This window comes from Nansenia antarctica (genome assembly GCF_963989245.1).
Source record: "Nansenia antarctica genome assembly, chromosome: 1".
NCBI lineage: Eukaryota > Metazoa > Chordata > Actinopteri > Argentiniformes > Microstomatidae > Nansenia > Nansenia antarctica.
In genome coordinates this window covers 13,346,283-13,360,635 of record NC_137674.1, presented here as the reverse complement: position 1 = coordinate 13,360,635, position 14,353 = coordinate 13,346,283, and the positions used below count along the sequence as shown (strand labels likewise).

Below are 14,353 nucleotides of genomic sequence, written 5' to 3'. Positions count from 1 at the left end.
GCAACACAAAAGACAGAATCACATAAACAGTAAAGGAACAATCAGGAACAATCACACAGGGAAGACGACAGGAAACATGAAACAGTTCCACAGCTGAAGGAGAAGACAAAGGGCAGTGAGTTAGATGGTATGAGAGTTGGATCAGTGGTTGCAGGTGCATCCTTCCATCAGATGGATCAGATGGTGTTTAATGCCTGTTTAAAATGTGAGATAGAGGTTGATGTAATATGGGATGTCATTCCAGATCTTGGTGTATGTGTGAGAAAAAAAAAAGATCTCTGACCATAGTTGTTTTTGTAAGCTGAAACTGGGATAAGTGCAAATGTAATTGATCTAGTGATGCGTTCTTGTCTTGTGTTTTGTCTTGGAAGTGGAGCAGTGAGTGTTGGAGGGGAGTTATTGTTTTGGATCTGAAAGAAAGATTTAATGGCCAGATTGTTCATGTCATTCTAAAAAGTCAGGGCATTGGAGTGTGAAAGTGCAGTGCAGCGGTGGTAAGTCCAAGGGGGAAGGTTGCCATGGATCTTGAAAGCTCTATTATATATATTATTTCCTTTGACGTGAGGGACCAAATTGGGAGACTGTATGATATTGTTGAAAGAATGATTGCATGTAAATATGGGTCAGAGACAGTGTGGGTGAGATATGGTCTGATCTTGTTATAAACATACAATTTCTGATTTATCTCCTTCGTTTATGGTTTTGATAAGTGAGGTGTGGATCAAAGATCCAAGATATCTGTAGATTTCTGTGATGTTTAGTGTTGTTGTAGGCGGTTCGTGACTTCAAAAGTTAGGAAGTACAGTATAGATGAAAATGATTAGCAATACAACCATATGCTTATTTAAGACAACAGAATGATTGTCTTTCATGACTCCCTCAATCTACCATAGAACAGACTAGAGGGTTAGGGTTATTATATTAATGATAACAAATATAACTCAACCACCACAACCACCAAAATACAATTCTTCTCTTGTTTCAGCTGGTTTTCTGTTTTCACAGATATACCTGCCTGGCTTTTATTTAGTAGTTTTCTCTATTTTCTTTTTTATCTGTTAAATCTCATGTATTCCCGCAGGGAGAGATTGTCTTACATAAAAACACCTTATTGACCCATTGTCCGTCTTTTCTCTCCTTGATTTCAGATAACATTTGGCCTACAAACCATAATGCCCACAAAGCCTAATTGTGTGGTGTGCGTGTGGATAGGTGTTCCCTAATATGTATGGCAACCTGTCTGTGTCTGTGTTGATAGACTGAACCCTACATACTTCCAACTTTTGCCATCGATCAGCTTTGAAATTAATGAATAGAATTGAAGTTGCATTGCTTGTCTCAACCTACCCCAACCCTCCCCTAATTGAAGGACATGAAAAGAAAATAATAACTATTCTACTTACTGTACATCTATTTATCAATCCATGTCAAGGAACATACTTACACATTCACCTATACACACATATAGACAACACATCAAGCCCATCACTGCCTGTAATTGGATTTATAATTGAATTGGTTAATCAATTACTTAACTAAGTGTTAACTATTAAACTATTTCCTTTTGCAATACATACTTCTATTTTGCTGTGAACTTACTTGAACCTCTCTATTTGTAAACTGTCTGTCGAAAGTTCCCTAAAAATAAATATTTTAAGAGTATAATCATATTTCCCAATGAGTGGGCATGGTCCCTCAGATCCCCAACAACATAGATTGCAGGCCTACTATTTCAATACTGTCCATCGATGGCTCACTTTTGTCCAGGAATGGTTGTTAAGGTGTAATATCATTATGCAGATATCTGGACTATCCACCGATAGACAGTATTGAAATAGTTAGTATAGTATTGATTCTGTTTCCTTATGGCAGAATCTGCACATGGCTGACTGTTTAATGACCCATATATTGAGAATAATTTTTTGCACAAGACTGTAGCTAGTAGGAGTTTAAATTCTAAAAAAAAAGATTTCTGTGTCAATTGTTGTTTTGTATATTAAATCATATACCCGATGCCTGTGAAACTGATACACTTTATGGTTTATATGATCATACATATAACCATTGGTAGACGGACTAATTAATTCCTTTCTCTTCTAAGTATCTGCCCCTTCCACATATGATAAAGCTGAGTTGGTTATAAAGCTGATGGTCTGATTGCATTCAATCCTCTATCCATACTTTTTAAACTTTCAGCACCATAGAAAAAAATACCAGAAAATAATCTATACAACAAGCTTGTGTCCTCCAAGTGTATTTTACCCTTTACAGTCAGGATTTAAGCCTCATATATCCACCAGTACCTGTTGTAAGTCACTTTGGACAAAGGCGTCTGCTAAATACCATAAATGTAAATGTAAATGTAATACAAATGCACTTATCACACTTTCATAGCAGGAATAGATTCCTTGTTGTGTACTTGATATATTACACTAATACGAACACGAACACACACACGCACGCAAACACGCACGCACACCCAGACAATGATGAGGTGGGAGCTTCCAAGCACCTGAAAACACAGGAGGCAGGGGGAGGGGGGCTTAAGTGTCTTTGTCTGGGACAAGGCAATGGGAACTCTATGCTCCAGTAGAGACAATATCTGTCCCACATAGCCACGACACAATGTGTCCCACACAGCCAGGACGACCATGGCCCTGCCCCCAGAGTACAGACAGTGGGAGGTGGGGTTTGCTGAGAGTTTATAGCCTGAGATTTTCCTCCATCTGACAGTCTATCCCTCCATCACTGCTGTCTAGGAACGTCAACTGCCATCTCCAAACTACAACATGAGAGGTGAGATTGTAGAGAAACCGCTGAGAGTTGACCACCTGACAGAAGTCCCAGGACGACCGAAGAGAAACGCTTAGGTTCCAGAATAACTTTTCCTTTTTCAGAAGGGTTGGTGGGGGGATGGAGGTATAATGACTAGATGATAAGCTGCCAGTCTGTAGAGCAGGGCTGTGAGACGTTAGCCCTTGAGAGATCTAGTCTGCTTGTTTTTTTGTTTACCCCTAGCAAGGAAATGAGTGATTGTTATCAATTCGCTGGAGAGCACACAAGAAGTCCTAAATGATCTACTGTGTAGATGTGTCTGTTTTAGATGACTATGCTTTTGCTATAATGTCATAAGCTTAGTGTAAGTAGCTTACTGTACACTTCTCAGTATAGATTGTGCTACAGTTACATGCCTGTTATTGACTGTTCTCTACCCACTCTGTAGCCATCATATTGCTGTGCTTGCTGGGGACTGCTCTGGCCGAGCCAGTTACCTATCCCTGGAACGGCCCTGGGGTGAATGAAGTCCCTGACACAGAGAATGGTGAGACGGGGGGGGGGGCTTGAACAGTTATTAAAAGGGTAGACAAAAAGGAAAAATAAATCGATTAGGTGGAACACTGAATAAACTGAAGAAAGTGAACCGTAGGTGTATTGTAAGAGGCTCTGAGGATGGTGAGTGAGAATCTGTCTGATCATGTGTCCTGTTTGTGTGTGTGTGTGTGTGTGTGTGCGTGTGTGTGTGTGTGTGTGTGTGTGTGTGTGTGTGTGTGTGTGTGTGTGTAGTGTGCTTGACGGACCAGGCCTCCTGTGGTTGCTGCCTGATGCAGAAGCAGATGTGGAGGATGGAGAAGTTCTTCAACCTGACCCTGAACGAGCTGGAGAGAGGCCTGGAGAGAGCAGAGAACGTGCTCAGTAACGTCCGCGGTGAGACCTCGTAACCAGACCTGACTGACTATCTGAGCTATTCTTCACATAGTCTCCAATGGAATATGTTCAGAGGAATCACTTCTGCAGACCAAAGAGTTCTGTGTGTGTGTGTATGATCTGGCTATACCAGCATTGACCACGTGAGAGTTACTGGAATTGCACTATACGTTACTGAGAGTCAGGGGGATTACGATCGCATAGTGATTAGGCAGTATTAGGCATTCACTTTGAGAGGTTAAGGTTAGGGGAAGGTGTCAGAGGAAGGCATTAGCAAACATTAGCATAAGCAACAAGAATTAGCAAGAATTAGCACCAAAAAGACATAGGACCCAAGCACGATTCGAACATGCCTCCACCACTCCACCACTCCACCCACCAATCTCCTTTTGCAGCCTCTTTTGTACTTACCTGCCAGTATAGCTAGATAATACATTCACACAGAACGTGTTCTTTGGTCACGATCCCCCAGAACATTAATTTGGAGACTGGGTTGACTATTCACCTCACCACTACTTAACCCCCCCCCCATCTCTCTCTCTCTCCCTCTCTTTCACCGAGTAGCCAGCCGCAGTGCGTTCTCCGTGGCGCTGACAGACGAGCGCAAATGTCTGGGTCCCTTCCGCGAGATCGTTCCCGTCGTCTACAACAGCGTCTTCATCAACCTGGGCGGGGGCTACAACGTCAACACCGGGGTCTTCACCGCTCCTCGCTCGGGCGTCTACAGCCTGTCCCTCACCGTCTACAGCGACTCCGGGGCCCCGGCGACCACCCTAGCCGCCTGCGCCGCCCTGATGGTGAACGGGCGCCAGGTGGCGGGGCCCAGCGAGAGGAACCAGCAGGACCAGGAGGACAGCACCACCACGGTGATGGCCCTCCAGCTGCAGGCCGGGGAGATGGTGGCCGTCAGCTTGCCTATAGGCTGCTTCTTGTGCGACAACGGCAGCCACTTCAACACCTTCACTGGCTTCCTGCTCTATGCCACCGATTAAGGCAGGCTAAGGCCACTGCAACCACACACACACATGCACACACATGCACACACGTACACACACGTACACACACTTATACACACACCCTGTTGCACTCCTCTATACTCTAAAACAGGCTTGGCCTATGGTGTAGTTATGCCTCTGGAGGGTAGCAATGAGCCACCTCTCTCTAATGAGAGTGGGAATGTGAGAGTTTCAGAGTGACTGGAGCTGAGTCTTGCCTCCAGCCCTGACAACGTTGATCACCGCACTTAAATACAATGAAAAACAATGAATTTACAACGAATCAAATGTATTTTACTCAATCAAGTGAACCCCCAATGCATACTGTGATGGAAACAACCCAATTGCATGTGTTTAAGAAATATACAAATAAATCATGATTGATAACTATTACTTGGTCTGAGTATGTTCTTTATATCACCATAGGTTTTTGCAGGATACATGTACAGTACATGGTTACATTAAAGCTAGAATCCTGAATGCATTTGAGCCTAATAGCAGCCCAGCCCCTTGCTGCTATAAAGCTCAGATGGGTCTGGAGAAAACAATCAAATTCATAGATTAAAGCGGCACTCTGAGATTGCTACATACATTTTTACTTTTAAATGTATGATATATAGCCATTAATTCTTGAAGAAGAATAAAACTTATAAAGGCCAGAACTCAAAATAAAAGTCTACACCCTATTGCTGTGGCTGTTCTAAAATGAGCTCAAATGCAAACATTTATCCAACAAGGTACTAAATAAGTGGAATTAAGTCTATTGAGTGCATTGAGAGTGGACCCGGTGATAAACCATCCTTACCTTCTGGTGGTGTGGGGGCTGGGTCGGCAGGAATGCCACAGGGTTGGCTTTGGTCTGATGGGTGGTGTTTGCTGTTGGGGGGCGATTCCATGTTCTCATCATCCCGGGGGGGTGAGGAGGCACTGGCAGGTTGGGGGTTTAGGTCGGGGTTAGGGTTAGGCTCCGCGGTGCATCTGTTTGGTGGTGGGCTCAGTGTCACTTGTCCTGAACATATCTAAGACTTAGAGCATTGTATTTGGATCAAAACACTCATTAAGCTATACACCACAGCTGAATCTGGTAATGAACAATGTTGCTATTTACACTGTAAACTAACATGGTCAAGACAGACTCACTGGTGCAAAAGATGGGGAGAAACATATCTGTAGTCAAGAGATGCTCTTCTTTTTTAACACCACATCTGACTAAGCATGTACTGCAGACCCTCGTGTTATCACAATACTCAAATACTAAACATGGTGGCCTGGTCCAGTAGTCTAGAACCATGGCCTACAGTGCACGTGTGTCGGTATGGGTTCAAATCCGGCCCATGCCCTGCTGACAAGCCCTCTCCTCCTTACTTTCCTGTCTCTCTCCACTGTATCTATCTAATAAAGATGAACATTTTAAGTAGGACTGCCAAAACAGGAGTGCTATCTGTCCCATCACTTTTGGGTACCCTGAAACTATGTGTAATTTATGAATGTTGTAATTTATGAATGGAGAAACCACAAATACCCTCAGAGAAAAAAGCTGAGAATCTCTACTTTAACCTCATAGTAATTGAACTTTTGGAGTGTAGCGCCAATACAATACAAGAACACACCCTCCACTGTATCAGTACGCAGGGCACGCGGTATGTGGAGTTAAAATGTGTTGTGCTGTAGGTGCCTCACAGAAAATGTTCCCCAACTTCAAACATCTTCACGTTGCATCTACTTAGATACTGTAGTTGGTTGAATTGACAGAAAGTCACCAACGTACTGTGACGGCCCTCTGGCCCTGTCTGCGTAACCTTTCTTGTGCCCTGTGTGTTTCCTAACCAAGCAGGTAGGCAGCCCGGTGGGCGCGGCTGCAGCCAAATCAGGACAACTCGGCACAGCTGTCTGGGTGTCCTGGTTACAGCTTAAAAGCCACTCCAGTCCACAAGCTCTCTCTCTCTCTCTCTCTCTCTCTCTCTCTCTCTCTCTCTCTCTCTCTCTCTCTCTCTCTCTCTCTCTCTCTCTCTCTCTCTCCCCCCCTCCCCCTCCCTCCCTCCCTCCCTCCCTCCCTCCCTCCCTCCCTCCCTCTCCCTCCCTCCCTCCTCCAGCACCATTATTCTTTTGTTGTGTCATATTACACCGTACAAGGTATGAACTTGAAATAGAGAAGGAAAAGATAAGGCAGGAAAATAAGAGGACTTGATTGGATTTTGCAGCAACAACAGTTGAGTTTGATGAAGGAGGGTTTACTTACAGGTGATGATGTGGGTGATGAGACTCCTGGGGGGGGGGGGGTGAGTTTGCATGTGACTTGGTGTTCCACGTAAAAACCGCTGGTGCAATGCATCAGAGGTGGAGAACTTTGAAGATTTGTGTGACTTAGTAGAGCTTGAGCAGTTTAAGCACGCTGTTTCTCCTCATGCGAGTTTCTCCTCGTGAGAAAATGGTTCAAACCGCCACTGAGGCCGCTGCGCTGGGGGATGATTACGCCTTGACACGCAAGGTTAGGTTTGGAGAGCCTCACGCTCTGCTGCTGGGTCTGGGTTTAAGAGAAATCTCCCCGCGACAAGTGTGGGTAGCAGCACTCGAGTTGATAAAAACAGTTAAAATCATCCCCCTTCTAAAACTGCCACCCCCCCTTTCCATCCCTTATGTCATTTTATCAATGAACGTGGTATTACTGCTATTTCAACATTTAGTTTTGCGCATATTGAGTAAAATACTGTGGGCGAGGGAGGGGGCACGCACACATGCCTATGACATTTTTACCAAGTCACTGACACTGAAGTCACTGACGCTGTGGGGATCCTAAAATTATCCCCATATGATAAAAGCCACCATCCCCTCTGATTTTCTTTTACAACTTGAGTCCTGGTGGGTAGTGAATCAGGACATAGGAATGAGCCTAGTGCCCAGGAGGGTGACAAAGTATGTAACTACTGTCTGGATACTGGACATTCATCACATCAAGGGGCGGGACAACGTAGTGGCAGATGTGTTGTCCCGAGATCCCTGTTGAGTGTCTTTTTTATTGTATTTTGGGTGTTTTTTCCCTGTACCCTGTTTTCTTCCTTCTAGCATTCTCTTCCCATCTTAAACTGCTTCATAGGATCCTGTTGCTGGTGCTGGAGCAGTATGCCGTGGGGTTTGGACGCGGGTGTGCGCGGCCTGTTCAAAGTGTTTGCTTTCTTTGTTCGTTCATTTGTTTAGTTTTTTGTTCTTTGTTCGTTCAGTGAGCCTTCGGGTCACTGTCTCTGCAGAGGGGGGGGTGACGGGCGGCCCTCTGGCCCTGTCTGGGTAACCTTTCTAGGCTACCAGGTGGGCGTGGCTGGAGCCAAATCAGGACAATTCACAGCTGACTGGGTGTCCTGGTTACAGCTTAAAAGGTGTTCCCCCAGCACCATTATTCTTTTGTTGCCTTTGTTTTGTTATATTACACCCTGCTCACCCTACTTTCCACTGCATTTCACTCACTTACACTATTGATACACTGATTCTCATACCCCATTGGATTATTGTTCAGTTTGGCATACCTTAGTTCTATTAAATTCTTGATTATTTTTGATTATACATGGTGTGTGTGTCCCTTTTTGTTATGGTCCAGAGCCAGACCGTAACAGTAAACCGTTTTGGTCACATTGTATTCTACATTTCAAACACAAATATTTAATTTCAAGTGGATTTCATGTTTGCATGTCTACAACTAAAATCATATATCTAAACAATATTGGATGCTTTGATTTCATGTTATGTTAGGTCTTTGCTTGTGGATCTCCCCTAATAACGGTAGCTAGTGAATATCTTTCTTCATATAATAGAAAGAGACACATGAACACGTCCTCACACCGTTGTGGACACGTCATAGTTTGACCTCCTAGCCCATTAAAGGACGGTGATATTATGTAAACATGAACATAAACCAACACCAGACACGATTCTCTGTCCTCCCCTTTGTTAATAGAAAGCCTCAGAGGAAACTGTTGCCATCTAAAGAACCAGGTTACCCAACAGGGGACACACACTCGTGACAGTAACAATAACAGACGGTCATGTACCGTCCATGAACGGTCACCAGGTCGCCAACAATAAAGGGACAGAAAACAGAGAGGCAGGGAGCGTCTCTGCTCCACTTGTTTATAGCCACCTCATCTGGAAACCAGCCTGCTTCCTAGACTTAGCTACGCCCAGGTGTGAGAACCAGATAGTACTCTTTATACCCCCGAGATCGATCTCTTGATCCTACTGATATGGTCAATGTGGCTCAGATGACTTCACCTTATCTTTGAGACCCACATACAAAATTCTGCATAACAATATATTCAGCTTCACCACACAACAATGTGTCCACTGGGAGGTAGGAAATTAGACCCCGGTGTCCTGTCAAAACCTATTATTCTTAGCACAACAACGTAACAATAGGACATTATGAGTTTCATTGAAGCTGGACCTCCCATTCACACCCAATGAAGATACACTGGCATGGTATTGTCTTCAATGAATACATGAGTATTGAATGTCAGCACACTGTTGGGAACTTTACCTGTGTGTGTGTGTGTGTGTGTGTGTGTGTGTGTGTATGTGTGTCTGTGTGTGTGTGTGTGTGTGTGTGTGTGTGTGTCTGTGTGTGTGTTTGTGTGGGTGTATGTGTACTTATGTGTGTGTGTGTGTGTGTGTGTGTGTGTGTGTGTGTACTTATGTGTGTGTGTGTATTTGTGAGAGTGTGTGTGTGTGTTTATGTTTGTGTGTGTGTGTGTGTGAGAGAGAGAGAGAGAGAGAGAGAGAGAGAGAGAGTGTGTCTGTGTGTCTGTGTGTTAGAATGTGTCTGAGTGTGTGTGTGTGAGTGTGTGTGTGTGTGTGTGTGTGTGTGCGTGCGTGTGTGTGTGTGTTCCCATCCACCTGGTAGGTGTGGCAGGGCACCTGCTGGGTGAACACCTCCCCCTGCATAAAGCTACTTAGACTGTTCCTTCACCATTCACACACGCTGCTGATGGGTCTGCTGCAGTAAAGACAGACACATTAAGAACAAGAAGACGTGGGAGACTTACATTGCTATAGTAAGTTATGATTTTCTTCTGTATCAGTGTCCATTGAAATATTCTCTTAGCAATGATGAGTTTGTCAATAATCTTAGGAGTGTGCTGGTCGTGTATGAATATGAAAGCTCATATCTTATTTGTATCCATCAACAGAGGGTTTATACTCATTATTGGATTCAACTTTGCTGAAGGAATTTGAACAAATCAGCTATTCTACTTTACCTGGTGTGCCAGATCACTGGTACTTCAGCAAGCTACGCTGTAGAGCAGGGCTCCAGAGCTAATAGTTGAGCTATCATTCTGATTGGTTAATAGTTGAGCTATCATTCTGATTGGTTAATAGTTGAGCTATCATTCTGATTGGTTAATAGTTGAGCTATCATTCTGATTGGTTAACAGTCTTTTGTATGGGGCAGGAGACCTCTCGTTGCAGAATCAATTCACTTGCATTGGCAACAAAAACTAAGACGGGATCGGTTCAAATGTAAAAGGTGTTATAAAAACCACCATGAAGCCAGATATCGCATAGACAGGTCATTACATATTGTACCTCAGAAGACGGTACCAAAGAGAGTACTTAGAGGGCCAGGCTCTACTTTTTCAACAGAAATCCAATCATTCTTGTAGGCTGTGTCATAGCGACTGTTATGCTAGCAAAGCTCATTCACAGAATGCCACAGTGATGTCCAAATTTATAGTGGTGGGAAACTGTGCGTATGCATTAAATCAAAAGTGAGGCACTGCTTTAAAGAAAAGTGTTGTTTTTTCTCACAAGAATGAGCATGTTTCATTTAGTCATTTCTGGGTAGACTTGACCAAAATCTTGGCTGAATATCCAAACGCATTTATTTCAGAAAATAATAACAAAGTTCGGAAGAATCTGTCACTCGCCCATTCACATTGATACAGCCCAGTTGTGATCATGTCTGGTACAGGAAGTCCCTGTTTAAAACCTATTTGAGGATACCCACACTAATTAGCCATGTAGCACGCAATGGCTGACTAGTATGGCTTATTCGCCATAATATTCTCTTACATTCTATTTCAGAAGATGAAGTTGGTTGCAGTGTCTTCTCTGTTCCTGTGGGGGGTGCTGTGCCTCAGTGTCAATGCTCAGATGGGGTCTTTTGAGTTCATGCGAGACGCAGCAGGTAATAGAGCCTTCCTCCCCTCCATCACCCACCCTCCAGAAAACTCAACACATTATACCCCCTTTGTCTCTGTTCATTGCTTTCCTTCCTTCCATATCCAATCCTACCCCCACGTATTCACCCTCATTCTGCCCCTGCCCCCCCCACCTCCCTTTCTCCCCGTCCTCCCCCACTTCTCCCGATACTCTCCCTAATCTTTCCCAAACCTCTCCCCCCCACCTCCATCCACCTCTCTCCTTCCTTCCGTATCCAATCCTACCCCCACGTATTCACCCTCATTCTGCCCCTGCCCCCCCCACCTCCCTTTCTCCCCGTCCTCCCCCACTTCTCCCGATACTCTCCCTAATCTTTCCCAAACCTCTCCCTCCCCACCTCCATCCACCTCTCCCCATCTCCTAACCCTGCATCCCGCCTCTCCCCTCTTGTCACCCAGTGAGCTGGACGCGGGACCTGCCCTGTGGGGATTGGGACTGTGACTGTGCCTTCACCCGCCAGCGCGGCTGCTGCTGTGCGTCCAACCAGATGAACGAGCTGGAGGAGCAGACCTTCACGCGCATGGTCGGCCTCTGGGGGAAGCTAAAGACGCTGGACAATAACATCGAAGAAGTCACAGGTATATTTGTCGTCTTTTACCAAAGAACCGGGAACTATCAAGTCATGGTAAGGAATGGGTTTACGATTGGTTATGGAGAGGGTTAAATGTAAGAAGTGAAGTAATGGTAAGGGTTAACGAGTTAAGATTAGAGATAGCATTACAGTCAACCCAGACGTGCAGCCTATGAGAATTCGGATATGTGTCTGTAAATGTAGCCACATTGAATTTGTTTTTAGTCACCTCATCTGGTAAACTAAGGCTTAATAAATGAATAATAGCTTGTCCCCGACATTGAGGAAATAAGCCTGTTTCCTAGATAGATGAAGTCAGGAACCACAGCAGTACTGTGGTAAGGCCTGACTGTCTGTTTGGCTACCTAACCTCTCCTCTCCTCTCCCCCCCTCCCCAACCCTCTCTTCCTTCCCTCCATCGGTTTCACAGGCAACAACAAGTTTGCATTCACAGCAGCCATGGCTTCTAGGACGGCTTGCTTTGGACCCTTCACCAGCAACGTGCCCATCCCATACAACTCCATCACACTCAACCAGGGCAACGGATACAACCCTGCTCTGGGTAGGACATGGGAAGAGCTAGCATTAGCATACTTACTTATACCAACATCTCTCTTTCTCTGTCTGTCTGTCTGTCTGTCTCTCTCTGTCTTGACTCATACATACACACACATACATCTCTCTTTCTCTGTCTGTCTGTCTGTCTGTCTCTCTCTCTGTCTTGACTCATACATACACACACATACATATCTCTTTCTCTCTCACACACCCAAACAACACCCCCCCCTCCGCCCTCCACACACACACACACACACACACTAACTCTACCCCTTAAATGTCCTATGTTCAGGTACCTTCACCGCACCCCGCGCTGGCCTCTACTCCTTTTCGTTCTCCGCGTACTCCAACGTGGGCGAGGCCGGCAAGCGGCTCTACCACAAGGTGCAGCTGATGAAGAACGGCGAGGTGGTGACCTCCATGTGGGAGGACAACCGGGAGGACATGGAGGACAGCGGGACACAGGTGGTGCTGGTGAGCCTGCAGCAGGGCTGCCAGGTCTACGTGGAGCTGCTGTCCGGCAGGATGTTGTGCGGAAACACTGGGGAGTTCAACCTCTTCACTGGCTACCTGCTGTACCCCTTCACTCAAGAGCTGGAGTGAGATGAACACACATATGTACGTGAGCACAGACATATACATAAGCATGCACACACATACACGCACACATGACCACACATACACACAGACACGCAGACACGCGCACACACACACGCAGACACACACACACACGCAGACACACACACACACACACACACACACACACACGCAGACACACACACACACACACACACACACACACACACACCTGTTTGAAGGCTGACATGATAAGTGCTTGACAACAGAAGTATTTGTGTGAACACCAGAACTTGTGTGTGTTTTTGTGTGTGCATCCTTGTAACCAGATATTTCATGTCCAATGAATTTGTGTCTGCTAATGAAATGGTATTGAACAATAAAGATTGGTTTGTTCCATGAAGCAGAATGTGTCATGTAGTGCTGTGTTGTTTTACATAGTGGTCATTCACAAGTGGGGTCCTGCCATGGTGTTGATGAGCAGGTACTTACGTACAGTAATTGCCTCTAATACTGTGAGGAGAAAGACCTTGCTGGGCCCCAAAACAGATTCCCAGCTAACAATTTGTGTTTTGGATAACAATTGGAATAGGTTTTTCTATGGTTCCTAGGGCGTGCTCCAGGTTTTTCTATGGTTCCTCGACCTCAAGACATTCAATATTGATCTGTGTACTGTACCAGTCAAACGTTTGGACACACTTCCCCATTCAAATTGTAAATGGCCTGACTTACTGCCTTATTCCAATATGCTTTACAATGGCCTCTCATTCACCCATTCACACACCCATTCACACACCAATGGCGGCAAGCTACCATGCAAGGCGCCGGCCCGCTCATTGGGAGCAATTTGGGGTTTAGTGTCTTGCCCAAGGCTGACATGATAAGTGTCACTTCGACATGTGGCCAGCCGGGGCTCAAACCGCCGATCTGCCAACCGTGCGATCATTAGACGCCGGCTCTACCTCCTGCGCCACAGCCGTCCCATTCAATTGAATGGGAAAGTGTGTCCAACCGTTTGACTGGTACTGTGTAGTTACAAGCACGTTCTAAAAATAACGTGAATCTATAAACCTATAAATTCAAAAGGAATTCCAAAATGTCAGAATGACATTTTCATGACTGTCATTGGATTCAAACTCAGGCCATATATACTGGACTTGACAGTATTCCTTCCAAGGTATGTCCTCCAGTACTTTCAACCCTCCTGAGTCCTGTTCGTCTCTCCTCTCCCCAGTAAGAACACACTCCCTTGCCTCCTGATTTAGAACGTAAGCACTGGATGAGTATACATACATTTGGGGGGCCGGGCAAGAGTTGAGGTGCTAATAGGAAGGGAATGTCTAACAACAAGGTCCACACATCATCTTCACGTCATCTCTCACACACACACACACACACACACACACACACAGACAGACAGACACACACAGACACACACACAGACAGACACACACAGACACACACAGACACACACACACACACACACACACACACACACACACACACACACACACACACACAGTTGAAGCACGGCTGAGGATATCCTGGACATAAAAGGTCTGCTGTAAAGTGATGTTGCAATGACTCCTGTCTCCACTCATCTGTCTTTCTCATCCTCAGATTCCCTCTCCTTCTTTCTCTTTCCCCTCCTTCCTTCTTCTCTCTCTCTCGCTCGCTCGCTCGCTCCCTCCCTCCACAATTTCGAATCCATCACGGAAATATAAAATAAAAGTGTCATGGA

The 14,353-nt window shown here is 45.2% G+C and overlaps 1 protein-coding gene across 1 annotated transcript; it reads left to right on the top strand.

Moving 5' to 3' along the window:
- Nucleotides 1-2,789: 2,789 nt before the first annotated feature.
- Nucleotides 2,790-4,697, top strand: LOC308156692 (uncharacterized protein; the record flags this gene model as incomplete). The annotated part of the gene is made up of 4 exons (XM_080530101.1): nucleotides 2,790-2,796; nucleotides 3,224-3,322; nucleotides 3,565-3,705; nucleotides 4,270-4,697. 4 exons carry the CDS (start codon nucleotides 2,790-2,792, stop codon nucleotides 4,695-4,697), a joined length of 675 nt encoding a protein of 224 aa, XP_080386227.1.
- Nucleotides 4,698-14,353: the final 9,656 nt, after the last annotated feature.